The 26,684-nt window shown below is 52.3% G+C and overlaps 12 protein-coding genes across 12 annotated transcripts; 5 read left to right on the top strand and 7 right to left on the bottom strand.

The window, feature by feature from the left end:
• Window positions 1-239: 239 nt before the first annotated feature.
• Window positions 240-1,676, bottom strand: BP01DRAFT_389961 (3-hydroxyacyl-CoA dehydrogenase family protein). Its single transcript, XM_025577961.1, has 6 exons — window positions 1,463-1,676; window positions 1,214-1,396; window positions 978-1,143; window positions 875-895; window positions 684-810; window positions 240-586 (listed from the first exon to the last, which is right to left on the bottom strand). The coding sequence occupies exons 1-6, from the start codon at window positions 1,529-1,531 to the stop codon at window positions 304-306; spliced, it is 849 nt and encodes a 282-aa protein (XP_025433403.1). The 5' UTR covers window positions 1,532-1,676; the 3' UTR covers window positions 240-303.
• Window positions 1,677-4,870: 3,194 nt separating this feature from the next.
• On the top strand, window positions 4,871-6,487 carry erg12 (mevalonate kinase; the record flags this gene model as incomplete). Its single annotated transcript, XM_025576719.1, has 1 exon — window positions 4,871-6,487. The coding sequence occupies one exon, from the start codon at window positions 4,871-4,873 to the stop codon at window positions 6,485-6,487; it is 1,617 nt and encodes a 538-aa protein (XP_025433402.1).
• A 720-nt stretch (window positions 6,488-7,207) lies between these two features.
• On the bottom strand, window positions 7,208-9,398 carry BP01DRAFT_291983 (uncharacterized protein; the record flags this gene model as incomplete). Its single annotated transcript, XM_025571676.1, has 4 exons — window positions 7,208-7,618; window positions 7,712-8,955; window positions 9,079-9,262; window positions 9,345-9,398. The coding sequence occupies 4 exons, from the start codon at window positions 9,396-9,398 to the stop codon at window positions 7,208-7,210; spliced, it is 1,893 nt and encodes a 630-aa protein (XP_025433401.1).
• A 488-nt stretch (window positions 9,399-9,886) lies between these two features.
• On the top strand, window positions 9,887-11,593 carry ramB (bifunctional protein farnesyltransferase/protein geranylgeranyltransferase). Its single transcript, XM_025573222.1, has 3 exons — window positions 9,887-10,490; window positions 10,564-10,668; window positions 10,724-11,593. The coding sequence occupies exons 1-3, from the start codon at window positions 10,261-10,263 to the stop codon at window positions 11,412-11,414; spliced, it is 1,026 nt and encodes a 341-aa protein (XP_025433400.1). The 5' UTR covers window positions 9,887-10,260; the 3' UTR covers window positions 11,415-11,593.
• A 38-nt stretch (window positions 11,594-11,631) lies between these two features.
• On the top strand, window positions 11,632-13,584 carry BP01DRAFT_291362 (F-box protein; the record flags this gene model as incomplete). The annotated part of the gene is made up of 2 exons (XM_025571648.1): window positions 11,632-13,095; window positions 13,159-13,584. 2 exons carry the CDS (start codon window positions 11,632-11,634, stop codon window positions 13,582-13,584), a joined length of 1,890 nt encoding a protein of 629 aa, XP_025433399.1.
• Window positions 13,585-13,765: 181 nt separating this feature from the next.
• BP01DRAFT_215525 (putative L-serine dehydratase) lies at window positions 13,766-15,475 on the bottom strand. The gene has a single exon (XM_025571106.1). The coding sequence runs from the start codon at window positions 15,273-15,275 to the stop codon at window positions 13,947-13,949; it is 1,329 nt and encodes a 442-aa protein (XP_025433398.1). The 5' UTR covers window positions 15,276-15,475; the 3' UTR covers window positions 13,766-13,946.
• Window positions 15,476-16,263: 788 nt separating this feature from the next.
• On the bottom strand, window positions 16,264-18,455 carry BP01DRAFT_291297 (methionine--tRNA ligase MSM1; the record flags this gene model as incomplete). Its single annotated transcript, XM_025571646.1, has 8 exons — window positions 16,264-16,533; window positions 16,622-17,099; window positions 17,157-17,518; window positions 17,586-17,717; window positions 17,772-17,858; window positions 17,916-17,987; window positions 18,061-18,179; window positions 18,251-18,455. 8 exons carry the CDS (start codon window positions 18,453-18,455, stop codon window positions 16,264-16,266), a joined length of 1,725 nt encoding a protein of 574 aa, XP_025433397.1.
• Window positions 18,456-18,683: 228 nt separating this feature from the next.
• BP01DRAFT_291423 (putative nuclear transport factor 2 domain protein) lies at window positions 18,684-19,259 on the top strand (the record flags this gene model as incomplete). Its single annotated transcript, XM_025571654.1, has 2 exons — window positions 18,684-18,729; window positions 18,817-19,259. 2 exons carry the CDS (start codon window positions 18,684-18,686, stop codon window positions 19,257-19,259), a joined length of 489 nt encoding a protein of 162 aa, XP_025433396.1.
• Window positions 19,256-20,103, bottom strand: BP01DRAFT_389954 (Ish1 domain-containing protein; the record flags this gene model as incomplete). Its single annotated transcript, XM_025577960.1, has 5 exons — window positions 19,256-19,650; window positions 19,741-19,787; window positions 19,842-19,925; window positions 19,987-19,999; window positions 20,068-20,103. The coding sequence occupies 5 exons, from the start codon at window positions 20,101-20,103 to the stop codon at window positions 19,558-19,560; spliced, it is 273 nt and encodes a 90-aa protein (XP_025433395.1). The 3' UTR covers window positions 19,256-19,557.
• Window positions 20,104-20,651: 548 nt separating this feature from the next.
• On the top strand, window positions 20,652-21,273 carry BP01DRAFT_354605 (60S ribosomal protein eL38; the record flags this gene model as incomplete). Its single annotated transcript, XM_025574477.1, has 3 exons — window positions 20,652-20,762; window positions 20,991-21,119; window positions 21,223-21,273. The coding sequence occupies exons 1-3, from the start codon at window positions 20,699-20,701 to the stop codon at window positions 21,270-21,272; spliced, it is 243 nt and encodes an 80-aa protein (XP_025433394.1). The 5' UTR covers window positions 20,652-20,698.
• Window positions 21,274-21,431: 158 nt separating this feature from the next.
• BP01DRAFT_215409 (uncharacterized protein) lies at window positions 21,432-22,934 on the bottom strand. Its single transcript, XM_025571105.1, has 3 exons — window positions 22,766-22,934; window positions 22,622-22,701; window positions 21,432-22,530 (listed from the first exon to the last, which is right to left on the bottom strand). Exons 1-3 carry the CDS (start codon window positions 22,785-22,787, stop codon window positions 21,874-21,876), a joined length of 759 nt encoding a protein of 252 aa, XP_025433393.1. The 5' UTR covers window positions 22,788-22,934; the 3' UTR covers window positions 21,432-21,873.
• Window positions 22,935-23,081: 147 nt separating this feature from the next.
• On the bottom strand, window positions 23,082-24,987 carry BP01DRAFT_291783 (DNA-directed DNA polymerase delta subunit POL31; the record flags this gene model as incomplete). The annotated part of the gene is made up of 5 exons (XM_025571668.1): window positions 23,082-23,380; window positions 23,438-24,404; window positions 24,465-24,596; window positions 24,700-24,883; window positions 24,944-24,987. The coding sequence occupies 5 exons, from the start codon at window positions 24,985-24,987 to the stop codon at window positions 23,082-23,084; spliced, it is 1,626 nt and encodes a 541-aa protein (XP_025433392.1).
• Between the last annotated feature and the right edge of the window lie 1,697 nt (window positions 24,988-26,684).

Below are 26,684 nucleotides of genomic sequence, written 5' to 3'. Positions count from 1 at the left end.
GCTAAAGCTTATGCCCTGGACCGTAATTTGGGCCAGCAAGAATAGAGCCAGCGGATACTCGGGGTTCCGCACATTATTCAGGTCTGAACTTGGAATCTGAAGATTTACAAAAAGGCTACTACAGGAACGCAAAACTTACTTAGGCAGGAATTTCCCTTGTAGCTGGCAAGAAGAACTCTCATAAATCGAAAACCAAACTCTAGAAACTCATGCAAAAAACACAACACAATACAAACCAAAAACAGCACAACAGGAACACAAACGTCTAAATCTGCACACCGTCACATACATGACAGACTCTGCTCACTTATCATAGTCAAAGATCCCCGAACCGGTCTTCACCCCCAAATCGCCCCGGTCCACCATCTCCCGCAGATACTTGCGAGGACCCTCGGGGATACCAGAACGGATCTGCGCATAGTGCTCTTCAATCGCCAGGATGACGTCCAGCCCGGCCACATCCATCTGCTCGCAGGGTCCCTTGGGGGTCTGCAGGACGGCCTTATACATCTGATCGACCTCCTCGGGGGTGGCGACGCCTTCCTCTAGCACCATCAGCGTCTCGCGCTTGATGGCTGCCCAGATCCTGTTGGCAATGCTTGATTAGCATATGGTAGATTTCGCGGGAGGCTTGAAAATATTCTGGTCTGGGTTATATGGAGGGGGGTGGGGAGGCTACTTGCCGGTTGAAGATGTATCCGGTTGAGGGTTTGCGGACGTGGAAGGGTTGGAAGCCGTGCTTGCGGGCTTCGTCCATGAGGAGAGGGATGATTTCAGGGCGGGTTTTGTCGGTGCCCATGACTTCGAGGACTATGTGGGGAAGAAGGTCAATAGATGTGGGGAAGAATCGATGGAGATGAGTGTGGGCTCAGACCTTGGGTTTCTGGGGGCCAGACTGGGAGTAGTGATTGATGTTAGTCCCGGGGTGTGAACAGTGATCGACTCAGGGTACTATATTTGGGGATGGGAAGACTAACAAGAGTGCAAGTTCACGAAGCGATCATCAGCCTTGAAATCAAGCCCCTCGCAGACCTCTATGATCGAGTGGCTGCTCGAGTTAGACGCAATGATGATCTCTGGATCGGCTTGGTCGTCCAGCTGCTGGATTATGGACCGTTTGAGGTCCAGATTCTCGGGGAGACACTAGTAGTGAAGATTTCAGAACTGACTACCATGTTCTTGAGCAATGAGGCATTGGAGAAGGAATCACTACCTCGATGACCAACCAGGAATCGCAGAGTGCCCGGTCCAGGTCCGCGACAACTAGTTGGGTGATTGGACCTTGTTTCTCAGGTGGTGACTCCTTGCGGCGCAGCTCCTCAATGAAGTCGAACGCTTGGGATAGGTGACTCGATTCCTTGTCCACAATGTACACCGGTGTTCCTTGACGTGCCCACTGACAAGACAACGATTGTGCTCAGTATCCACTGGAGGGGACTATGATGGGATTGATGGGGCCTACCATGTAGGCAAGACGTGAGCCTTGTGTGCCTGCACCGAGCAGGGTGACAGCGTTCGCAGTTCGAGTCATCTTGAATGTGAGTATATGGGTTTGTTGTGATCTGAAGATCTAGCTGAATGTGAAAGTGAGGCACGAGATTTTGATGTCTCTTTGATTTGATTGTTCTCTCGAGGTGGAACAAGCCTCGCTTTATAGACCTGATCCGAGGGTCATTTCCGCCAGAGTCGCAGTTGCTCGAGAATCGTCATCTTAGGGATCTTTCCAAATCGGCCATCAATGAACGCATCCAGGATGATGATTCACGCACCAAGTGGGAAGTCGAACAGCGAGATGAAGCTGGGAAGCGAGGTCATGCGACAGAAACTTGGAGATAAGCAGAAAGAGTGGTTTACTGAGTGGGCGGAAGCGACTCCGATTTCCTGCAGCAGACGAACCTGTTCCTGCACTGTTCCCGTGAAGGAAATACTTTGTTCGCAGGAAGCAGTCAATCACCACCATGGCTGACGTTTGCTGCTGCATATTCCACTTGTGAGTCTGCATAATGTTGTCAATCCTCTACGAGAGACTGACGGCTGGACTTCCAGCAAGTCACCTGCTCTGTGCTGCCCAGTTTAATGCCAAGGTTTGTGACTTGCATGGAGCCTCTGGAAGAACCGACGAACTCAGACCTACTAAGATCGATCCCACGGATTTACCTTGCAGATGCCAGCCAAGGCCTCGAACTTGCACCCAACTTGCGAAATGCCCATCGTTGCCCTGGAAAATACTCGCCGGGCTTGCGTGTGAATTATCCCACATCCTCCGCAAGTCCGCCAGATTGACTTCACTTGACTCAAGCTAATCTAACCATATTTCTAGCATAGAGCATAGGAAAGAGGCTGTTGCGTATGGTCAGGGAAAGGCGTGTACGCATGGAACACAGCTTGCTGGAATGCTCATGCTCTGATCATTCCATATTGAACCAAACCCAAGGTCGTCATGCAACACCCTCCGCAGGATATGAAAGATTGGCAAACTCTCAGGTTTGACAACACGGAAGGAAAGCAGCCCGAGGGCGTAATCGTCGTCCCCTGCACCATCCTGATTGTTTTAAAGATAGTCACCGATCTCGTCGGGTAGTAGGGCCAGAGGATTCGACGTCACTTCCTCTGATAACTTTCGCCAAAGAGGTCACTGACTACTGTTCCCATAGACGACGAGGCTGCAACGGATGTTACTTGTACATGTCCTGTCTGTGAGCATAGCTCGCAGCTTCATTGGATCCGATCCTCACAATCTGCACTTCGCACCCTCCGCTCTCGAGCCGGTCACCGTCAGTCGACGGACCTCTAGTCAACCCTTTAATTTGAATACACGGTTTCTGTAGACCTAGCTTGATGTTGCCATCCTGCATGATACTATGATGTATAGGGCCGCCAGTCCAATGTCGCCTAGGACTAGCAGAATCATGCTCAGAAAAGCTTCGAGACCAAAGCAAAGATGATGCTGTCTCCCTTGCTGCAGTAAATTCAGCAGACATAGGGTCGCAGCCGAGCAGGTGGTTTTGCGATTCAAAAAGACGTACGCTCCCAGAAGTGAGACATGAGAAATCGAGATCCTTTTCTCGCCCACCCAATGGGCCGCTCACGGCTGCGTCTCGACTCAAAGAACCAGTCCATGGCCTGATTAGTCCCTGATGATGTAGCTCCTATTACAGTACTCGGGTTTTACAGGATTGAATGTCTCAGAATCGGAGGGAAGCTTTTTCAGTCAGCTGATCGCGATGCCTGGTCCTTTGTGTTGCATAGGTAGATGTCAGAGTAAGCGGAGACTTATTTTCCGAAAACCATTCCATTTGCGCTCGGAAATGCAGCTGAAGGTCTGTAGCACTCAGACCGACGACATTTGATCATTGCCGAGTCTGTTCTGGCTGTAATTCGATGGTATTTAAGCTGAACAGCAACCACCTGCCGTGGAGGAGATGTTTTCCGTTCCAGATCATCGAGCAACCACCGCCATCGACTTGCGCGAAAGAACCGTCTGAACCGCCATCATGCAACTCAGCAGTACTCTACTGCCCTTTCTTGTCGGCTGCAGCTTCTTGACGGCCGTGGCTGGCCAGCGCGATCGCTGTTACGAAATTCGAGATTACGGTCGAAGTTCACGATGCCATCGCTGCCGAGACGGATATCGCTTCTATCAACATGGCAACTGTGACTATCAGTCCCGGTGCTGCCGTGGATATTGCATCGATGACCGCTCCACTGATGCAGCCACGGATAGAAGTATGCTTGATTCAGTCTTGCTTTCTGCTTCGCAAGAGGACTGAAAGCTCTTGAGCCCAGAATGAGTCAGTGCTGTAGTCGACGTCGGGGTCGAAGTCGTTGAATTCAACATTAATAACGGATGGAAGGTCACACCAACTGTGGCCGGAGAATTAGAATGTTTTACACTATCACTGCACGGTGTTACCATCTGACTCGGACTGTAGTTATTGAATTAAGCTTACTTTGCATGCTGTCATGTCACCCTTTGATCGTTTCCCGGGCGGCTTGATGGGGGAATCAGCTGTCCAGTTAGTATCAGTTAGTTGAGTGCGTAGTAGACCCTGCTCAATGCGTGTGGATTCAGCTATGAAGTACGGAGGAAAGTGATTGCGGAAGTGTAGTGTAGCAAAAGCAATTAAGTACGACGTAGTAACTACTAAACTAGTAACTATACGTGGTCCGAGCAGCAGCAGCAGCTAATAAGGATGTCTGCTATTGACTGGGGCCAACGACTCCGCAACCTTACTGTGGAGGTACTCAGCCGACAAAGCAGACTCACAGCTACTGTGTAGAATGCAGTCTTCAGGGATCCTTCTGCACGGATAATCTCATTTGGAGATGGGGGAGCCTGCCAGGTGGATGTAATTTAGATACCGTGGAGTGACTGACTTGGGGTACAGCTTAACTTACTAGTTCGGGTGAGTAATGAGCAATAGTTGATGTGTGATTGGTGGAATAAGAGCAGCGAAACAGACACCTCAGGCCAAAAGCATCCCCGACTAGTACAACTCCGGTACAATGAGTGTTTGCCAAATGCGTGAATCTTACTCCTCCTCCTCCTCCTCCACGTTCTCTACAACTGCACTCATTCCCCTTTTCTTCTTTCCCTCCCAAATTTCCTCCTTCTTTATCCTCCTTGTAAACCTCTTCTTTTCTTTTTCTTCTAGCGCCATGTTTTCTACTCGGTTCTACCTCTAGTCTCTCCTTTGATTAACTCCTGACCGTTTGTCTTTGCCAACCCTGACATTCGTTGCGCCGCTTCTACTTGCCCTCCTCCCCTTACATCTCCATCTCCGCTATCTACGACCCGCCTTGGATTCCCACCAACCCCCCCCCTACTTCCACGCTTCCACCACCCCCTGTCAACTTAATTCCACCAGGAATGCCCAAAGGTCGTGGCCCTCGCAAACCCGCCAGTCTCAGAGCGTCCCAGAGCGGTCAACGTCACACGATGTCACACCTTATTACCGAACAATCCCTCCCCCCTCGTGTAAAGACGGTCACCGTTTGCGATGACAGCCCTGATAGCTCCGACGCCGCCTCCACCACTTCTTCCAACACAAACATAACCACCTCCAGTCTGCCCGCTACCTCTCCTACCATTGAGACCACGTCCGTCAAGAAAGCCATGGCCCGCAAATCTTCATCTCCTATGGCCCCGCCGTTCATGGTGTCCGCTCCAGGAAAGGTCATCGTCTTTGGGGAACATGCTGTCGTCTATGGTAAGGCAGCTATGGCCGCTGCTATCTCTCTCCGCTCCTATTTCCTCGTCACCACCCTATCCAAGTCGCAGCGCACTATCACTTTAAACTTCCGAGACATTAAGTTCGATCACACCTGGAACATCGATGAACTACCGTGGGACCTCTTCAAACAGCCTTCCAAGAAGAAGTACTACTACGACCTGGTTACTTCCCTCGATACGGAGTTGTACGACGCGATTTTACCCCACGTTCAAGACATATCGCCCCATGCGCCGGAGGATTTGCGCAAAATCCACCGTCGCTCTGCCTTGGCATTCCTATACCTCTTCTGCTCCCTGGGCTCGCCTCAGAGCCATGGTGCTATCTATACCCTTCGATCCACCATCCCCATTGGGGCTGGGCTCGGAAGCAGTGCTAGTATCTGCGTCTGCATGAGTACGGCTCTACTACTTCAAATTCGCACACTGGCTGGGCCACACCCCGATCAACCCCCAGATGAGGCGGAGCTCCAGATCGAGCGCATCAATAGATGGGCTTTTGTGGGAGAAATGTGTATGCATGGCAACCCGAGCGGAGTGGACAACACTGTCTCCGCAGGCGGCAAGGCAGTGTTCTTCCGCCGCGAAGATTACACTAAGCCGCCTACCGTGGTGCCTGTACCGAATTTCCCCGAACTGCCCCTTTGGTTGATCGACACACGACAGGCACGGTCCACAGCGATCGAGGTCGCTAAGGTGGCAAAGCTCAAGGAGGAGCATTCCTTGGTGACCGAATCGATGCTGGATGCAATCGAAAAGGTGACCGTAACCGCCAAAGACGCCATTAAGAACGCGGACGGCAAACCTCTGGACCAGAAGGAGCTCGAGAGTTTTGGTTCCTTGCTCCGCATTAACCATGGGTTGCTTGTGTCGTTAGGCGTGTCGCACCCGCGACTGGAGCGCATCCGCGAGCTGGTCGACTTTACCGATATTGGTTGGACAAAGTTGACAGGTGCTGGTGGAGGTGGATGTGCAATCTCCATTCTTCGCCCGGATGCCAGTAAAGAGGCTCTGCAAGAGCTGGAGCAAAAGCTGCTCGAGGATAACTTCATGAAATACGAAACCACCTTGGGTGGTGACGGCGTGGGTGTCCTGTGGCCGGCGGTTTTGCGCAACGGGTCCGATGAGGAGGGTGGTGAGGAGATCGACCAGCAGAAGTTCGAGAATGCCGATGGCACTGATGGCATCGAAAGACTCGTCGGTGTGGGCGTCCAGGAGAAACGCGAAGGCTGGAAGTTCTGGAGACGGGCAGTATGAACAGGCCTCGTGATCCTCTGCGGGTGCTTCTACTGCGGACTCCTCTGTCTTTTGACATCTCTTCATGACCTTTAGTCCTTCCGCAGGGGACTGAGCATGATATGATTGCACTTTATTTACATATGTTTAATCACCCCATCTGAAGCCCTGGATGCTATTTCCTTATCTTCTTTCTTTCTTTGATCTCTTCAGCCCCATTCACTTCTGTGTATCATATTTCCCCTGGCACTTCACTTGGCCATGCATGCCTCTTGCACGGAATATTCCTCTTTTAAACTCCATGGGTGCAGTCTGCTTTGAATTACCCTCATATTCTTCTTGATTTTCGACCCGTTCAGGGTTTCTCAGCACCAGCTTTCTTCTTTCTGCTGTCTATTTATCTAGTCCAGGTGTCAGCCGGAGTGAGAAGGGGCAATACGCGATTGAGGTACATGAAACGCCGGTCCAATGTGGGTTCTAGTTCGTGTGTTTGAGGTTTCGTATGTCGATATCATTTATCTGGGGAAAATAATTGCCTTCGCAAACAGGAGCTATTGTGTCTAATTCATATTCCCTGCTGGACTTGACTACGCACATCATTGTAGATGATGCAAAAACTTGGGTATCCGACGTTCAAACCGCACATCATTGTAGATGATGCAAAAACTTGGGTATCCGACGTTCAAACTCATAAGTATATATATGTACAGTGTAGATTATTCTCGCCCGAAGACCTGAACGTCAGCCCATTGTCGTCTCCCATCCCTTCTCCATCATGACGTCCATCCAATACACCTCCGGCTCGCCGGCGTCCATCCGGCGCCACACCTCGCGCACTAGTTCCAGACAGACGCTGATGGGTTTTGGGGGCAGGACATGCATAAAAGAGGTAAGCCGACCGAGGATGAACCGCCGCGTCTGGGAGACGTCGATGGCGTGGGCGGAAATGTTTGGGCCGTTGCTGTCGAGGTTGGTCTCCAGGGGCGGAAGTCGAGGGAGCCGGAGCTCACTGCTCGAGGCGACAAGGAGGAATGGCTGTAGACAACGGGTGCGGGATTCGAGCGGGATGGTTTTCAGACGTGAGAGGGTGGTGAGTGCGAGTTCGGTCAGCCAGTTGTCGTTTTGCGAGGCCGACGAGGGGGTGTGGAGGGGCTCGAACGGCGGCGCGGGGGCGGCGGCGGTGGTGGCTTCGGGGTTGAGATGTAGAAGGGCAGGGTCGCAAAACCAGTGCGGACCGTTCAACACGGGGGACAGGAAGGAATCGCGATGGTTCATAGACGCTTCTTCAACGCTAGTGGGGCTGCTCGAGGTTCGCTGTGGACGTAGTCGTCGACGTAGCAGGTCGGGAAAGACTCGGTAGAGCTGCATCAGCCCGGTGCACCGATAGACCTCAGCCATAGTGAGGAGATGCCACACGGGTGTCTCGTCGTCGCCGGGACTGATGATCTCGGCCTCAGCCGGGTGCGCAAGACCCAAGAGACGCTCCTCGAGTTCCTGTGCTCGTTCGATGGCTCGCTGCGCTTGTGCCACATCGGCGTGAGACGTAAAGGTGCGGCAGCGCATTCGTTTCCTCTCGCGACGCACAAGCCGTCCCACCTCTTGGACTGTGAATTGCGTGTCACGCGCAATTCCCGTCCACGGATGAGGCACACGCTGTAGGACGAGTGATTCCTCGGGCCCTGCGGCCGTGGCCCCGCACAAAACAGCCGAATCGTCGGCCACAAAGGACAGGAGCATTTCCCAGTAGATCAAGGCCTCTTCGAAGAATTGATGATTGTTGCCGCGGCCTGTTGTTGCGCTCCTGTCAGACCTCGTATCGAGGTGATTCCTTAGTAGATTGAAGAAAGAAATGCCAAGATCTTTAGAATCGTGCCAGCTTGCTGTCTGGCCTAGCATAAGAAGTGCCAGCAGGGATTTATCGTCTAGAGTAGGCTCCTTGCTAATGATGTCCACAGCCTCGTTGCGCATCTTCCGCCCTAATGGCCCGAACTCAGGGAAGTCATTGACTAGGGTGGCTGCTGCCATGCTCTGCATAGTCCGACACATGGCCAGTGAAGAGCCCCATAGACGAGACACGGTTGATCGGAAGGGGTTCATTTGACTGTCATAACTTGAGAACAGTGCTGCCACTTCCTTGAAATAGTACTCGATAAGGGTCCATGATGGGTTGTTCAAAGGCTGTGAGATAGAGGTAAAGTCCCGCTGCGGTACCTTCGAGTTGGGAGGAGGATATTGGCGTACGATGGCGGATGGCGAGAACTCGGAGAAGCCGTAAGGTTCGTCCTGCAGTATTGGCGCAGCTAGGGACGAAAGACCAAAAGGATCGTCTGCGTGGCTGGGTGAGCCGAAGTTAAAGATCGAGCCATCCTGCGCCGCTGCTGGAGATGGCCCCGAAGCTGATGTCGGAGTTTGATTGCATAAACCTGCGAGTTCGGGAAGTGTACCGGACTGTTGAGAATCCCATAGATTATCGCACAGAGCATGCGCACCTTCCAGTGCCAGCGTGCCGGTCTCTGCGTGGACGTTAGGAGATATGGGGTCGAGAGCACCATCGTTGACATCCAAGGAAGGCTGTAGCTGTGGGTCGATGTTATCTTGAGGATCCGGGTGACCTGGAGGTCTAGAATCCGATTGAGCGCCCGGCTCAGCTGAGGGTTCGTCGAGTGTGTCATCGGCTGTATCAGGGTTGCGATCCGGGTATTTAGTAACCCATCGAAGGGACTGGACATATCCAGGGCAATGAACACCTAAGCGAGTGCACCGATGGCAGTGAGGTCGTTCTTCTCCACATTTGACCTGTAGAAGTGAGATGACATCAGAAAAATTTGTCCTTGAGAGGGTACTGATAGCACCGATAGCAGCGATAGGAAGGACTCACCCGTTTGCTCTTGCACCTAGCACAGCCGTTACGGGATTTCTTGACACGACGCATTATCAATCGATAGCGGGCTCATGGTCAGTTGAGGATAAGGCTAGGGATTGAGTTGGCATGGGCATAAGGCGAAAAGGACGGAAAGGCGTTGATTCCAGTTTGCAGATGACGGGTGAGTGCGGAGGCTCGGGGGTAGTTGTGCGGGGAGGTAATTTTATCCTCTTTGGGAAATGCTGCGGCGGTCTGGACATTTACATAAATTGTCCGAGGGGAACTCCAGGGCGGTGAGTAACGTGGATCCTGATTCAATTGAAGACAAAACTCAGAAAATAGATGCAAGGGAACTGATTGATCATGAGACAATAAAGAGTTAGTCCCAGCATAACGGGAGGCACGTGTGAGGGAAGGGAATGAAGCAGAGGGGAAATGAAAGAATTGGAGAAGGGAGGGAGCAACAATAGATGGTGGCCTTGATATTGTTCTTGAGTTGCCTCAGGCAGCAACATACCCCACCAGACTCTCGCTCTCATTTCAATCCATCGCATTCAAAGCAGCTGAAATCATCACAAACATCAACTCTCTGACCCAAGCTCCTTGAAATAATCATATATGCTCCATGAAGCTGATAGTAACTTCCTGTCTCTGAACAACATCTTCCGTGTGGCGATCAAGTCCTGTTTTAGCTGCAACAGTCACATTTCCAATCTTGACACACCGACGCCGTCCTCGCAGTCGATCGAGGTTTGAAGCTGCAATTGGAATTACTGGTGATGAAATATTGCCGGGCCTATCAGTCACTCCTGCATAGCTCGATACCAGCTCATTTCTGAACGTGCTCAGTATCGCCTGTCAAAGTCTGTCCAGCATTTCCAGGCTTGTGTTAGTTTCCCGAGCATAGGCAGCCTACACCACCACATTCAAGATGGCAGGCAAATATTCGTCTGATCCTGAGTGGGCCTCGATCCAACCGATTCCCCTTAATGATGGCTCCGAGTCTGGTGCTCAGCCTCTGGCTACAATTGCCTATCCTCCAGCATATCTCGAAGCCACCTCATATTTGCGCGCGGTAATGGCCGCCAACGAGATGTCCGAAAGGGCACTAAGATTGACACAAGACATTATCTCCATGAATCCGGCTCACTATACAGTATGGTAAGCTAAGATGAGTCCCGAAAGTGGCAATCTGCAAGCGATATTGGCAGCAGGGCTGACACAACAACCAAAGGATTTATCGAGCAGAGATTCTTTTTGCTCTGGGAAAAGATCTACAAGAGGAATTGGAGTGGCTGAATGGGGTATCGCTCAAGTATCTGAAGAATTATCAAATTTGGTAGGATCAACCACCCTTCGCGTTGCGTTGTGTTCTTGCCATCTAACCCTTCCAGGCACCATCGTCAAGTCCTGGTGTCTCGCGAGGACTTCTTCCCAACACCTCCGCACAAGGAAGCCGACTTTTTGATGGAAATGTTTGCTCAAGACTCCAAGAACTATCATGTCTGGACCTACCGCCATTGGCTGGTGCGACATTTCAAGCTGTGGGATGCTCCGCGTGAGATGCAGGATGTGGAAGCCCTGTTGACCTCGGATGTTCGAAACAATTCGGCCTGGAATCATCGGTTCATGCTCCGCTTCGGACCTCGTGACGGTGAGCCCGATGCCGGAATGCCAAACAGTGATGGAATCCCCTCGGAAAAGGGTCGACTGGCAGTGGTTGATGAGGACATGGTCGACGCCGAGTTGAGATTTGCCCAGTCTAAGATTGTGCGGGCACCAGAGAATCGCAGTCCATGGTCTTACGCGAGGGGTGTACTGCGCGCTGCAGGAAGGCCACTCTCTGAATGGAAGGAGTTTGCCAGCAAATTTGTAATCAAGAAGCATGAGGATTTCGAGGTGAAAAGCAGTCATGCCATAGAATGGCTTGCTGATGTGCTCGCCGAGGAAACGGAACCAGCGTCAGGCGAAGAGGCGGTCCAGATGCTCACGCTATTGAAGGAGAAGTATGATCCCATCCGGAGAAATTACTGGGACTATCGGATTCGAGCCATTGCAGGAGCAGATGCCACGGTCTCTGCGTGATTCTGTAAAATCTGCTTCATGTTACAGCGTTCACAAATGTATGTATAGTCTTCGATAACAGAAATTGCTTGGCAGCAAGGAAGCCCGATAAGAAGATTTCAATCCTTATCGGAGGCGGTGAGCAGAGACAGAATCATCGCTGCCTCCAGGCCCCTCCCTCCACTTTCTGCAACTTTTCCCCATCTCCCTGCTTCATAAAACAGCCATTGCATTGAGAATGAATGAAGTCGAATTTCGAGCAGATCCTCTTATTGTTTTGCCGCCAGAGATTGTTCTAAGAATCCTGGAATTCACCCCGGTATCCGCCATCGCGTCTCTTACCGCAGTATCCAAGGCCTGGCATCAATTCATCGACGTTACACACCAGGAGGCTATTTACGCCGCCGCCTTCAAGAAAAATCTGCCATCTGGACAGTCATCTCGGCTAGAAAATACCACCTTCTCCCAGTTGTTTGAAGGTGCTTTGCCATGCAAAGATTTGTGTAAGCGCTCCGCGCTGCTCGCCCGCAATTGGGCCGAGTCGCAACCAGCTTCCCAAGAATCGGTGCTACAAGTCGGCAATGAACCTGTCTGGCGTTTCCGCGCTGATTTCAAGCGTCGGATCTTCATTTCAACCTCTCACGCAGGCGGACTCTACGTCACTGACATGGACACGGGCGTGAATCTATGGCGTCTCCCCTCCACGCTGGATCGTGACGAGGATGCCGTTCGCCCTTATGCCCATCTCGAGTATCAGGACGGAATGGCCGTGTTTGATCGTGAAGGGGATGCACTTGAGGTTTGGCAAGCGGACCTCGAAGGTGCCCAGCGTGGCGAATTCCGGCGCATCGCAATTTTGGATCATGATTGCCAAACCAGAGGCTTTCAGCTCTCGTACGGGACACTCTGCGTCGTCTCAACCCAGGGACAAGGTTTCGTCTACGACATGACTCAACGGCCTCCCCAGTTGACTACGCACTTGGCGATTGAGCAAGATGCTGTTGGTCATCTCGACCAAAGTCAGGATGCCGTGATTTATTCCATGGGCCCGAGAGGGTATCATGCTTACGATAAAAGATCAGGAGAGTTTCTGGGTGCATTGAGGCCGTCACTTTGCACGGAGAAGTATCATATTCTTTCACCTGTAGACGGCCCTTCATCTCCCAGAGCAACTTTTGCGGGCTTTGCAGAAGCTGTGCGTTCAGGTCCTGCGCGTTCATCGTACCGCAAGGGCCCATCTCGCAAAGATCATCTGGTTCCGATCGAGGTTGGCAGGGGCCCTCTCCCAACGCCGACCGACCCCGAGCATGTTCGAAATGGAGAGGATGATTGGGGTGCTGGCATGTTACATGGCGACCTCTTCGTTGGCTTCTCCCGTGCGGGTCGTGTTTTCGTGTGCTCCAATTGGCGCAAGGCACTTGAAAGTGATCTCAGTTTGGCGGCGCACAGTGATCTCATTGAGTGCGAGTCAGATGGACGGAGTTTTGATCTCGGCGGGTGGTTATCAGTGCGTAACCACCGCGTGATGTTTGAAATCCAAGAACGGGTATATGTTGTCGCACTCAATGACAATGATCGGGTACAGGATGTGGACTGTCCTGCTCGAGGCTCGTACTCGTTAATCACCAGCTCCGTGGCACAAATTGCCGTGCCGGTCAGTTTCATGGCCTTGTACGATGATGCTATCATGACTACCTACACCGTATGTTCCATCTGTCCCGGTAAAAGAAGTGGCAGACGCATGAAGACTAATCTCTAGGGCTAGACTCTCGCATGGAGGCAGCCGCTTCCCGATCTCCCTGGAGTCATACCTCTACCAGCAGACCAAGGCCCCGCTCGCATCTTCCCCAGCAAGGCTATCCGTATACTCAGTTTAGCGCCCAATGTGGACGGCGGTAATACGTCCAGCTCGAACTACAGTACAGACGAATGTAAAGGAAGCTCGGCCCAGGGAGGTCTGTGGGGCTCTAATTCGGATCCCCTTCCGGTGGGCGGCGTAGCGATCTCACCTGCTGTGGTAGAACTGATTACTATGCTTGGCGAGGAATTAGAGGCAGCGGACGAAGTCTACGATGGGCCTGTAACATCTGTGGATCCTTTTGAGGGAGATGGTGAAGAGGAAGAATGGGAAGATGTGGACGAGGAAGAAGACCACCAGGAGGGCCATGGCCATGATGGTGCACCCATATAGCATGTCATACCACATGGACAAGGAAGAAACCAGGCTTTTTCTGACAATCTCGTTACAGGACATGCATGCATGGGAAGATTTTGCCAGATTGCCCCATTCGATACTTGGACAGCGCGCCTGCAGCAGTCGTTGCTGGAAAAATTGTCCTTACTGACACCAAGAGCAATCAACAATATAGCAGCATTCGATCCTATTCTTTTCCGGTCGCCTTCTACAAATGCGATAACTTGAATCAACACTACAACAGAGTTAAGATAAATCATCAATTCATTAGTGCTCGTAACAGAACGCCTGCGCCGTCCGATCTTGGACCAAGAACACAAGTATGTTTGTGTGTCCGAAAAACAATAATCCCAACGCAGTCAAGCCCAGCCCTCGGCCAGCAATTTGCGCCATTCCGCCGCCATATCGATGGTCACATTGCTACCACCGCATACAATGATAACCACGCGGCTGTCTTCATTCAAGTCGGGAACCAGCTGTTTCAACTTCGACGACAGCGATGCTGCAGGAGTAGATGGCACAGGAGACTGCACCGGCGAGAAGCCCTCCTCGTCATTCTCCCCGGCTGACAGGCGATCATCCCCATAGCCTTCGTCCACATACTTCCTCTTCTTCCCCGTCGACGACGAGGGCGTACTGCCAACCACCGCCTCGACACAAACCCCACACGCCAACTCCACCAACGACCGCTCCTCGTCCGCCAGCCTCAACACCCCCCGCGCAGCCTCGGCGTCCGACAGAACGGTACTATGAACCTGGACGCCAGGGGGCGGCTTCACCGCATACTGGAACGTGCGCTCGGAGACCCGAATGGCCCCCAACGAGGTGGCCTGCGAGGTGATCTTCGGCAGGGAGACGAGCTCCTCGTGCTGCAGGGCCGAGGCCAGGGAATCCGTCCCTTTCGTCTCGACCGCCAGCAGATGCACCGGCTTCACCAAATCCTCCGAGGAGCCCGACAACTTCTTCGCCGCCCTGGCCCTCTCCACCCCAATCACCAGTCCATTCAACAACCCGCCCCCACCGACGCTACAAACGATAGCATCGACTGGCAACGCCCGGCCAGCATGCACGGCGACTTCGGCCGGGCCCTCTGGACGGGGCATCTGCTGCACCAGCTCATCGACAATCGTACTGTTCCCCTCCCAGATCGGCTCGTTGTCGAACGGATGCAGGGCGATCTTCACCACATCCTCTGCCTCTGCCGTGCCCGCCGCCGTGGACAACGAGGAAGAAGTCTTGCTCTGCTGCATGACCACATCCTTCATGTACTGCCCGGCCTCGGAGAACGTCTCGCCGTGCTGAATGACGTCCGCGGCGCCGGCGCGGCGGAGCTTCGTCACCATCAGCGGCTTGGTGGACATCGGCACCACGACGGTGCACGGGTAGCCGAGGGTGCGGGCAGCGCAGACGGCGGCCAGGCCGGCATTGCCGCCGGAGGAGGCGTAGAAGTGCACGGGCCGGTGGGCGTTCTCGGGCTTGCGGAGGTGCGAGAGGATCTGGTTGCCCATGGCGCGCGACTTGAAGGAGCCACTGGGCTGCAGGTTCTCGAGCTTGAGGAAGATTCTACACCCGGCGGCGCGGGAGAGGGTGGTGGACTCGACGAGCGGGGTGGGATTCCATGGGTTCTTGAAGGTTGGGCTGCCGGTGGTGATGGTGTCGTCCACCTGGGATAGAGAGATGCTGCCCATGACTGACTTGGGGTTAGGATTTTGTTTTGTGCTCTGGCCCCTCGTTCTCAGGGGAGATGCGTTATTAGGACGAATGAGATCCGTGTTGTGAACGACCGAGAAAGGGGATTCGGAGATGTATAATGAAGCAAAGTATGTATGATGCAAGTAGTATGTAGAAATCTAGTAGATGATAGTCGATGGTCGAGGATAGGGAAGATGATAATGTACAAGACAAGAGAGGAGAGGAGAACAGCGCGGTCAAGAATAAGATATAGTAAGTTTGAACAGGACAGACACAATTCGAATGCTGTCTATAAGACGAAACGAAAAAAAAAAGTAGAAAAAACAGATTCACCAACAAACCTGAATTATTCTCCTTATGATATAAGTTCCCTTCCCAAACCTCTCTTTTTCTCCTCATCCCTCCAGAAAGTGAATGTGATATACTCCGTACAATGCACGGTTCCCGATATAGTCGGAGTCTCGTACCGACCCAGTTTGCCGCGGAAAACCCTCAAGACCCAAGTTTTCCGAAAACCGATATCTCTCCTTCATCAAGGCCCTCTCCTCACCAAAACCGCCCAACCAAACGGCCAACCGTCCTTCCCCTTTCCCGCTGATAAACATTACGAAATCTGGCTCCAGTCGCCATCCACCCATGACATAACATAAACACACTCCCTTGCAGATTGGAGATGAGGTGAGGGGAGGGGAGGGGGCCTATGGGTCACGACTCACGGATGAAGCGCCCGCACCCACCATGCGCGTCCCCCCCCCGGTGGCAACCGTAGTCAAAAGCGACTAAGCGGTGAAAAGGAACGCTCTGGAATTCCCGCTATCTTCTTGTTTCTTGCTTGCTGGGGCGGCAGAAGATCGTGTGGCCCTCCCATGGTCAGTAGTAGATAGATCCGCAACCACCGTTCTCCGTAAATCCTTTCCTCACAACCGGGACTGACCGGCCTTGCTTCCAAATTGGGTGACTTGATTGGGCCCCCCCCTTGGGACCTTATTCGTTATCTTTGAATGGAAGACGGGGGAACAGGTGTCTCCTCTTGGGACTTTCTCCGTAGGTTGGGTCCGACCCATACTCGGCCGATGCGAAGCTTCTCCTCTGCGGGTTCACCTGAAACATATCTAGGATTTCCTTTGACTTAGTGGGCATAAATGGATGGAGCAGAATTCCGGTCATGCGGATGGTCTCGGCGATGTTGTAGATGGATCGCTGGCGCGCCGTAGGGTTCTCCCACGGGGACGTGTTGTGGAAGTATTTGTTGCCCTGGTGTGTGGTATTTTTTGTCAGCGTAATTCCAGAATTCCCATGTGCAAGTGAGGAAGGGATTGAGAGACGTGTCTGGCTTCCTTACCAATTCAATGATGGCCCTGATTTCTTGCAACGCCGCGCGGGGGTTGAGACTGTTCATGTGACTCGCAACCTTCGACGGTAGCTCTCTCAGTTGCGTTTCGTAGTCTGTGTCGGCGGAAGTCGGCGAAGGAAGCTTTCCCTCTGCCCCGTTGGCAATGTAAGTCGGAACTTCACCCTTTGCGCACCCAATCGCCCGCGAGGCGAGGTTGCCGAGGCCGTTCCGCAGTGTCTTGTCGTAATCGCGGATAATGTAAGCGTTATCGTAGTTCGCGTCTCCCGCTAGTTCACCCTGGAGGATGAGGAAAAAGCGCATCGTGTCGACGCCAAAGCGGTCCAACGCGAAAAATGGGTTGACCACGTTGCCTGTGGACTTGGACATCTTCTCGCGGTTGATGGTCCAGTGTCCATGAACCAGGACATTGCGAGGGAGTGGAAGGTCGAGGGCCATCAGGAGGGCTGGCCAGTATACACAGTGAAAGCTGCCAATCGATTAGCCACGTTATCTCATTTAAAAAGCGCAACATGCCAGCTCGTACCGAACAATATCTTTACCAACCACATGTACATCTGCCGGCCAGCCTAGGCGAGCCCCTTGGCCCGGGGCAAAAGGATAGCCGGCTTTGGTCAAATAGTTGACTAGGGCATCCACCCAGACATAGATGGTTTGCGTGTCATCGCCCGGCACTGGGATACCCCACGTCAAGCGCTCTGCAGGCCGGGAAATCGATAGATCTTGAAGACCCTCAGAAACGGATTTGACAATGTTGTGTGCGTAGGCGGTCGGGGTAATAAAGCCTGTTTTGTAGAGATCCAACAAGGGTTCCTGGAAGGCCGACAGTCGAAAATGATAGTTCGTTTCCGAAGACCATTCCACTTCCTTTCCGGTTTCCATCGAGACCTAGTTCGAGGAAGGTTAGAGCCTACCCTTCATGACGATCGAAAGGAACAGGCAGATCTGTGCATACCGTTCTTGTATGTCCCGTCGTGGGATCTAAAGATTTGTGCACTTGAGCCGCAGGATAGAACGTCTCATCGCTGACCGAATACCACCCCTCGTGCTTGGCGGTGTAAATGAAACCCCGATGCTGCAGCATTTCCTGTATCCTCATTAGTTGGAAGTATGCAGTATTTGAGACCTTGGTCTATCATACCCAGAAGTACTGGACCGCGTCCTTGTGCGCCGGCTCGGTGGTTCGGATGAAGTAGTCGTAGTCTATGCCTGCAGCTTTCGCCAGATCCTAGAAATTGATCTTAACATGACTAGAACCAGCCGAGGACAACTGACGAATACCAACCTCGAACTTCTTGTAGTTCCGATCACATAATGCTTGCGCTTCCATTCCTTCAGCTAGAGCGGCCTGCTGGATCTAGATTCCCGGCAAGTCAACCTCTGTTGTCATGTGGTCTCAGATTATCTGCATAAGAAAAGCCTTGAGATACCTTCATTCCGTGTTCGTCGGTCCCCGTCAGTAGCTGAGCGTCCGTTTCGCCGATTAATACCCGCCATCTCTTCAGGACGTCGGCAATGACCATAGTATACAAGTGACCAACATGAGGTGCTGAGAGAAGCCAGGTTCTTAGCTATACTCGTTCTCTTCGTTCGTGAAAAAAAGAATTGCAGCTGGCTTACCGGCATTAACATAAAAGATTGGCGTCGTGATATAGTACGGTTTGCCCGGAGTGGGCTCGGAGGCCGCTGTCGCAAATCGACGCGGACGGATGGTCGTCGCGGGGAGCGCTGTCTTGCAAGATGCGAGCTTCCAGGAGAAGCGGTTTGAAGCCATGAACCGGCCTGCCCATGGCAGAGCGCAAGTACCAGCCCTCAGCGCTGCCATTGTTGGGAAAGTCTGGAGACGAATTGAAGGTGAGGGAATGGGATTGCGGACTTGCTTGCTGCGAGTTCGCCGAAGCTCATCTCCGGGAGGTGGTCCAAGCTTCCGTGCCTTTTTTCTGCCGCTTGTGTTTGTTCTTCCTCCTCCGCAACCATCTTCTTTTTATTCCCAGATTCTTCATTCTCCAGAGACATACAAACACACACACACCTCTCTTGGCTACGACTCATCATGGCCCCTGCAACGGAAGATGCGCTGACCAAACAGTCCACGGACGGTACGTGATTATTCACGTCTCAGTGTCCACAAGTCTACCCTTCTCGATCTCATATACTGATGAAACCCCTCTACTATGAACAAACAGCGGCGACTGAATTCGTCAACTCATTCTACCCAGCCCTCCAGTCCAATCGCGCCACTATCGCCTCCTTCTACAGTCCCCAGGCATCCACCATCCTCTTCAATGGAAACGTTGTCGCCGACGGACCCGCCGTTCAAGAGATTTTCGTCAACCAGATGACCCCAACCCACTACGAGGTGCAATCCTTCGACTGCCAGATCATCAACCGCGCCTACCCTACCCCGACTGCCACGGGCTTCAAGACCCCAGCGGAGGCCACCGTCAAGGACATCTCCATTCTGGTAATCGTTAGTGGATTCGTCCGCTTCGGCGAGTCGCGGGATCTACCGCAGCGCGGATTCAGCGAGACATTCGTACTGGTCCCGAACCCCACCGCCGACGGACCGAAGGGCAAGCGCCGGCGCGAATGGCTCATTCTGACGCAGAACTTCCGGCTGGTCGTCTAGACAGAGGGATGGTGGAACGAGTTACATGAGTGCTGAGGCGTGCGAAAGAAAAATCGCTGCGCGACCATATGACGGCATCACTCCCATTGCTGGCATTGTGACGGCTACAAATTTCCCATAATGTGCTACGAATCAACGAAAGACATTCCACGACATCCGTTTCGACTGAACTCAAACACGATTCAAATTCAATCCAATGAACCATTCAACCCAGAAGAACGCCTTTGGCACGCCATTGATAGAACAAAACACTATTCCGGAATTCGTCCAGCATTATGCGGATGTCCAATCGGATAAATCAACCTTGACTTCTGCGCGGCACGCGCAAATTCGCTTTGATGCGCTCAAGCAACTCTTCGCGCGTTGCGCTGTCATGAGGCAGCAGACCTCTCTATTTTGACTGTTAGGAGGAAGGTGTCTGAGAGAGGGTCTCTGCAAGTCTCGGATGCATAATGAACATCACAAGGCTAGGTAGACTTACAGCTCGAAGCCACCTTCGCATCTCATCGTGAGACCAAGTTTCTGGGTCTAGAGACCGTCAACTCCGTCAAGTATGATATAATCCCAGAGATGGATCCATACCTCCAGTCGGATCGGGCTCCGCAGGAAACATGTCGCTACCCCAAATGGCCCATACGGCCGCAGCGGTCACCATCCCCGTGAATCCTAGAGAAAGTTAGAAATTACGAGTGAAGTCAACAATCATATGCTGCTTTCAAGACCCTACCCAGGAAAAGATTCTAGAGCGGTGGTTTATGTTAGCTAATCATGATAGACCTGGGGACCGTGGTCGCAATGCGCGTTTTACCTTGGAGTTCAAAGCACGATCCAGCGGTGTCGGCATTTTGATTATATCATGCAGTGCTAGTAATGTCCTAGACGCCGAAGACTTGATCCTTAATGTGAGGATGGGCTAGGGCGATTATTATAAACTAAATTTAACAAGGAACTGGCCAGATATGCTACAAGTAATTCGACAACAGTAAAACCTACGGGGAGAATAAACCCATACTGCCACCGCAAAGTGGCAAGGTAGTTAAAGCTGCCGCCTGGGCGGAGGTCCAGGCCAGGTTTGCACCGCCACTTCTAGCTTTAAGTAAGCCTCAAACTCAAACCCAAAGCAGCCATGAGCTATGCCAGCCCCGCCACATGCTATGGCACAGGGGCAGGCTCAGGGCTTCCCTCGGCGGCAACCCTACATCCCACACAAGAGACCCGACCAATCAGCGAGACCCAATGGATGAAGCAGGAGGAAGACTTGAAGCCGGGCCACCGCCCACCGAGTTGAGCTTAGAACGAGAGAATTGGTTAGAGACTGAGAGAAACTGCCCACTGCATTCAGTCAGGTTTAGTTCCCCCCAGCTCATCAGCTTCTCTTCTCACATTCAACTCTACCACATCAATCCCCTTCCCCCCATTCTATACCCAACTCGCCCACCATGCCTCGTGAAGTCTCCGACATTAAGCAGTTCATTGAGATCTGCCGCCGCAAGGATGCGTCCTGTACGTGAATCCCTCTCCATCCACACATATATTGAATTGCACCTGGACCGAAACCCGGATTGGAAGCTTGGGGTTGGAAGGCGGGGGTTAGAGGGAGATCATCCCGCGGAGGAGCAAGCCTCGACTGGACCAACATGGCCCCGATCTGGGTTACTTCACAAGGAGGAGGAACATGATGGACAACACATGACTCAACTCAAACTAATGCTCGTTGTCTCGTCTCACTAGCTGCCCGCATCAAGCGCAACCGCGGTACCCAGCAGATCAAGTTCAAGGTCCGCTGCTCCCGCAACGTCTACACCCTCGTCCTGAAGGACTCCGACAAGGCCGACAAGCTCAAGCAGAGCCTTCCCCCTGGTGCGTTGAATACCTCTCTTCACCTGCCTGTGCCCGCCGGTGTTCATCTCATTCCCGTCTTGAGAAGTTATCCGCTGACGTCAATGCTTTTTTAAATCAACAGCTCTCCAGGTTGTCGATGTCACCAACGGTGACAAGAAGAAGGCTTTGTAAATAAGATCTTAGCTTCCTATTCATGACACAAATCTCCTCGGTCAATTGATTCTTGTCACGTCTCAGGACTAAGATGAAGAGGTCGAGCTCGGAATAATTGCCAACCAACGGCGCTTGGACATTCTCCTTTTATCATTGGAACAGGATTGCAGTTCTTGTATCGACCTTCAACAGGGTTCATCTTGCGTGGATGCATTCGCTTTGTGGGCGAAGCGCGGGACACGAGTGTAACTCAGCCTTTCGACGACCGAGCTGCTGATGATCAATTGGCATGTTGGGATCCCCAGCGTATATCTTGAACATGACTGGGGTTTCTTCGCTAGCAATTGGTTTTCGTCAGAGCTGTCTCGAATCCACGCGGCTTGAATAAAGCGAAACAAGAAGAACAGTTGAAAGCTCCGTGGCTCTTGACTGTTGTTGTTGCTGTTGCTTCTGTCAATGGAGCAGGTGATGTCTAGCTTGTTGCACAACATTTCGCGTATTGTAGACTTTCATCGTAACACGGGGTCAGTTGTAAGCCACATTGAAGTAGAGTGTGCGTTCGACTAGAGATGTCACCAGTCCTTCCGAAACCCAACAACAGCATAGACCACAAAGCCATTTATTGCTGCCTCGTATACTTCAACTCGATATACCCCGTTACCCCAGCCCTATCGAGACTCTCATCAACCGCCCCCCGGTCCAAGGTTTCCCGCGAGCGCCGCAACTCAAATTCGCCAAAATAATTCGGCTCTGCGGTGACCCTCTGGAACCGCGCTCCTTCGAATAGCGCCAAACTCCGTTCATTTGACTGCCCGATCTTCACACTGAGGCACGCAAAATGCCAGGGTCGTCGTTGCCCCTGACCCGCCATCAGCGCCTGTGCCGCGGCGGTATCTCCCGCCACAAACTCCTCCAAGATCTCTTTCTCGTGGTCCACGATGTACCGCAGAAACGTATAGAGCGCGGCCTTGCCGAACCCTTGCCGTTGGTTTCGCTTTTCGGCGACCATGAGCTCAATCTCCCCGACGAGCTGGGGCTCCGACTCCCCTTCCTCGCCGTCGTCAACGCGGAGGAAAAGGTTAATGTCCCCCACCATGCAGCTGGAGTCGTCTGCGGAGTGATCGAGTGTTTCTTCGCCGGACTTTAGCCCAGTCGTCGTGGTCGTAGGCTGGCAGACGATGAACGTCAATTTGTCGGGATCTTGACGCCAGCTCTGCTGCATGGCGTACTCCTCTTCCAACGAGAGGGGCTCGGAAGCCGTGGCTTCTTGGATTTCCTTATTCGCGGGTTAGTATCTCTTACATTTAGTTTGGTAGGTGCAGAGACGAAAAGAAAGCAAATATGAAGAACAAGCGACTCGAACTTACCTCATCCTTCATCCATTCATGATATCTTGGAACATGCCACTTGGAATACGGTACAAGCAAAACCTTAGAGGTTGAAATGGCTGTATAGATCGGGGTTAAAAGCTTGGCTAGGACACAACGTGCGGACGTCTCCATGCTGCTTACCAGCCTGCTCGTTGAGTAACATTCTTACAGTCTGCAGGTCTATCACTTTTACCGAGTCTGTCTTGATGGCCGTAATTGCAACAGTCCAAAGCTGCGGGCGCTTCTGTGTGGATCAGATTGATGGCAAGATGTGGTCAGATATTGGGCAAAGCAATGACTTTTCCGCGCGGGTCTTGGCATCGGGCCGGCGTTTTCAAAAACTATACAGTCGTCGGGAGGTATCCGCCTGGATCCAAAAAGGTGGTATAAAGAGTGCATTAGGGTATTCATGATATCTATGGTTCATTCCTCTTTTTGCTGTAAACGTCGAAATTGCTCATTTTTTGTCTTCTTGTCCGGCAAATGCTCCGAATTTAACCACTTCGACTTCCAGTGTTTGAACATCGACCAGGACCAGCTCTCCGGTTTCTTTGAATTTCGGGATCGACAAAAGACGAACTCGCGGCCCCGAGTTGCTGTTATCAGTACCAGTCATCTCAGTGTCTGCGCCGTTTAATTTCAAGGGCATATCGCCCTCAATGACCGCAGTCTTGAAGCGCGGTTGGTTGCCCGCAAAGAAGATGTGCGGGCAGGCTTCGATCACAAAGGGGTCATGCGTTTGGAAAGGATATGACCCTGATACGCTTAAATTAGCTCAGCCTTGCAGCAAGCGAAACGACAGTGTTGGCTTACATATGGTGTCTGGCGCGGTTGGAACTCCACACCTCCAACGCAACATGGCCTCCATAATCCGTACCCTAGCGTCAATGTCTCCGTCCGTGGATGCGCCGTTGCCTTCGTTACCTGAGAAGTTCAGATAACGAAGCACATCATCCACATTCTGACCGCTGCTGCCCCACAGACGCCATCCTTCGACATCACCCTCCCATGGATTCGTCACACTATCGAACCAGCCGGGTTCTTGTTTCGCGTCGCCAGTTGGAGGTGGAGCGCAGTATGCCCTGGCTCTCGGGAACATCGCACGGTGGATGCCTTGCTGCGGGAGAGAGAAGTTGGCGGGGTCCGTTTCACCAGACATCAGAGTGACGGGTATGCTGGGTAAGATCTCCGCTAGGAAGGAGTCGAGCTGAGTGATTGGTGATGCGTTGTATGCGGAAGCATCGTATCCGTACTTTTTGGTACCTGATTTCTTCTTCGCGGCGGCACTCTCGGCACTAGCATCATTGGTCATATTGATACCGAGCGAATTACCAGCAATGACCAGTCTCGTAATTGCAGAGGGGTTCGGGGGTAAGTCGTCATCTTGCTCCGGCGAAGAGGATCCGGTGTAGCCTAGGAGATAGTCCGTCAAGAGCTCCAACGCGAGCGTATCGCTGGATGTGCCTGTGATGCTGAGACCACTAACAAAGGCGATCTTGCCCTTGCTGGACTCTTTTTGTGTCGAAGGCACCTCATCCCTCTCCCAACGATGAGGCTGGCGAGGCAGATCAGGCACCTTGGTGTCAATGACCTCGAAATCACCATTGGCATTTTCCGTTCCTAGGACCGCAATGATAGCACCGGTCGCAAGCTGTGTAGAGCTGAGCGTACTGCCCGTCAGGCGCAGTCGTCCGGATTCATCTTCCAGCATGATTTGTGTCAATTCTGGGTGGGAGGGGTCTTGGTAGGTTGGGCGAGGAGGAGGGGCGAGAGTGTAATTCTAACGGCGGGGAGTCAGTCACAGGACGCGCGCACAAAGACTCATGCGTAACCATCTTACTTCTTTGGTCAAGTCATCAAGAATATTAGGCTTTAGTGGCATGTCCATGTAGATTGTTCCCGCAACCCAGCAGAGTTCTCCCTGCCGCACATCCAGCACTCTTTCCACACGACGCGCATGCTCTCCGGCGATCTGCTGGCGAAAGCATAGTTAGAACATGGCTCAACTGGTGTTTATCGTGTCATCGCCGGTGTTGATAGCTTGGGCGACCATGATCAGGACATGCTGTACTGACGCTAAACCCTTCCCATGCCTCCACGGCAATTTCCTCCACGGCAGGCTTCAACTTGGCCAATCGCAAGAAGTACATGTCGCCATATTGTTGCTGGTAATGTCTGTCCTGTCCGCTGGGCAGTCGAAATGTGTCCAAAGGATTGTAATATGATGATTCGCGGTAGACTGGCTCGAATTCTTGATCGCTGTTTAGACAAGGTGTCAGTGATGGATCCGATCGCAGAACAGCAGGCAAACAGGCGAACCTCGGAGGGCGGAGAAACTGGTTCTCTGAAGTATTGGTGGTCATTTTAGCGCTTTTCAAAAAGCCGCATTGAATCCACAAGGATAGCAGCTGCAAACGGGAGTTGAATTGATGGATGAAGGAAACGATGGAGGACCGAGCCGAGTGTATTGTTGCCTTTGGAGGCCCGCCTTCCGCCAACGCGAACCACGCGTCTTTTGGCGTTCGGTAATTACAGTCCCGCTTTTGGCTTAAATCCACCACCACTACTGAGCTGCAACCACTCTTAGAGATAGTATGTTCAGGTTGCTTGATTACCAGCTGTGTTCACCAACTTTTCCTCTGGCACCAAACTGCATTCATGCTGTGCTCATCGTCTCATCCAGCTGCTAGCTCCATCACCATCAATTGAATCTGATGGCCGCGACAATTCTACAGACCATGAGCTGAGCTTCCAGCCTCTCAGATGCTTTATTGCATGTCAAATATGATGTCTTTATCGCAAGGCATGCTATTGCTGATACTGAAACGTCAAATCCTGAACTCTTTTGGTACTTCCTTTGAAGCTTGTGAATTTAGCAGCATGCCACAGGCGCCACTCGTGGCGAAGGAGACAGGGCGTGCCTAGAGAGCATTCTCATCTTCACCCGGCATGTTCGCATCCCTCGACAGGAACCCTTGTTCGTCTTCAGTCACAAGATAGAATGATTTTCTCTTTCTTTCACGGAGTTCACTGGCTCCACGAGAGTTTGATTGGGGTCTCTGTATTGTATTCGAATGCACTCTGATCGGTGGTGTTCAGGAAGAGGTATGTACTATGTACACACCGGCCCCAGATCAAGCATGTAAAGAAAGACCGATGGAGTATGATAAGCTCTCAGACATAACATGCCGCTATGCTTCATATTCTAGGGCTGGCATTCTCTCGCGTTTATAAAGCGTTTGGTGTCCCTCATCGCGTTGCTCGTTATCAACTGTTCACTGATGATAGATATCACCCTCCGTTCATAGTTCTTCGCATCATCTCGCGCCGGATCATATCTGCTATTACCCCCTTTGAAGATGATGATGTGGACTTCATTGGCTTGCTTGATGCGCAACATCGTGGTTTTCAGCCTTTTAGCCTGCGGCTTCACCTCGGCATATCCCGGAGCTCTGCTGCACAGTTCACCGTCGAACCTATTGCGCCGAAGCCTGCCAGCCTCACTCGCAACGGCACCTAACGGCGCGGTTGGATATCAGCCTCCCCCCAGGCCTGTTGACAGTCCGACTACCACGACAACCTCACTCACAACGGGAGCGACTGCCATGTCTCTGAAGTCAATTGAGCATGGTGACGCTGGGGAGTAAGTGCGAGCCATTGCGTCCATCTTCAACAACATGGCATCGTGTGTTGCTAACCTCTGGCATTTAAGTAGTTCATCAGAGAATGTGATAGTCTTGGTCGGGACTGCGACAAGAGCTCAAGTTGTACTCCAGGAAACGCAAGCAGCAACAGCGGGCAGGAATCTTAGATTCCAGTCGAGTGCTGGCCTACTCTCCATAGCCCTGTGTCTTTATTACCTGTGACTCAACTCCCCTGCATTCTATGCGGGCAAGGTATCGTTGGCTGATTTGCGTGTTTTCAACTTGGCATTTCCTTTCTGTCAATAGTAGTTAGGTATGAATGATGACGATTGTACTGTACATGCTGGGAGATTTCCCTCTTTGCTGTCTCCTAATTAGTTCCATTGTAGCGTGGAGATAGTGTTTGCCAGGAGACG

The sequence above is a fragment of the Aspergillus saccharolyticus genome (assembly GCF_003184585.1).
Source record: "Aspergillus saccharolyticus JOP 1030-1 unplaced genomic scaffold BP01scaffold_7, whole genome shotgun sequence".
Lineage (NCBI taxonomy): Eukaryota > Fungi > Ascomycota > Eurotiomycetes > Eurotiales > Aspergillaceae > Aspergillus > Aspergillus saccharolyticus.
Note: the sequence above shows the minus strand (reverse complement) of the source record. Positions and strands in the feature narration are given on the sequence as shown.

Bases quoted from the DNA above. Each gene is read 5' to 3' on its own strand.
- BP01DRAFT_389961 (XM_025577961.1), bottom strand. From the start codon at position 1,531: ATGACTCGAACTGCGAACGCTGTCACCCTGCTCGGTGCAGGCACACAA. The intron at 811-874 runs GTCTGAGCCCAC...TTCCCCACATAG, and splicing joins CTGGCCCCCAGAAACCCAAG to TCCTCGAAGTCATGGGCACC. The intron at 587-683 runs GCAAGTAGCCTC...CATTGCCAACAG, and splicing joins ACCGGATACATCTTCAACCG to GATCTGGGCAGCCATCAAGC.
- ramB (XM_025573222.1), top strand. From the start codon at position 10,261: ATGGCAGGCAAATATTCGTCTGATCCTGAGTGGGCCTCGATCCAACCG. The intron at 10,491-10,563 runs GTAAGCTAAGAT...CAACAACCAAAG, and splicing joins CCGGCTCACTATACAGTATG to GATTTATCGAGCAGAGATTC. The intron at 10,669-10,723 runs GTAGGATCAACC...TAACCCTTCCAG, and splicing joins CTGAAGAATTATCAAATTTG to GCACCATCGTCAAGTCCTGG.
- BP01DRAFT_215525 (XM_025571106.1), bottom strand. From the start codon at position 15,275: ATGGGCAGCATCTCTCTATCCCAGGTGGACGACACCATCACCACCGGC.
- BP01DRAFT_215409 (XM_025571105.1), bottom strand. From the start codon at position 22,787: ATGTTACTCAACGAGCAGGCTG. The intron at 22,702-22,765 runs GTAAGCAGCATG...CGATCTATACAG, and splicing joins GTTACTCAACGAGCAGGCTG to CCATTTCAACCTCTAAGGTT. The intron at 22,531-22,621 runs GTAAGTTCGAGT...CCCGCGAATAAG, and splicing joins ATGAATGGATGAAGGATGAG to GAAATCCAAGAAGCCACGGC.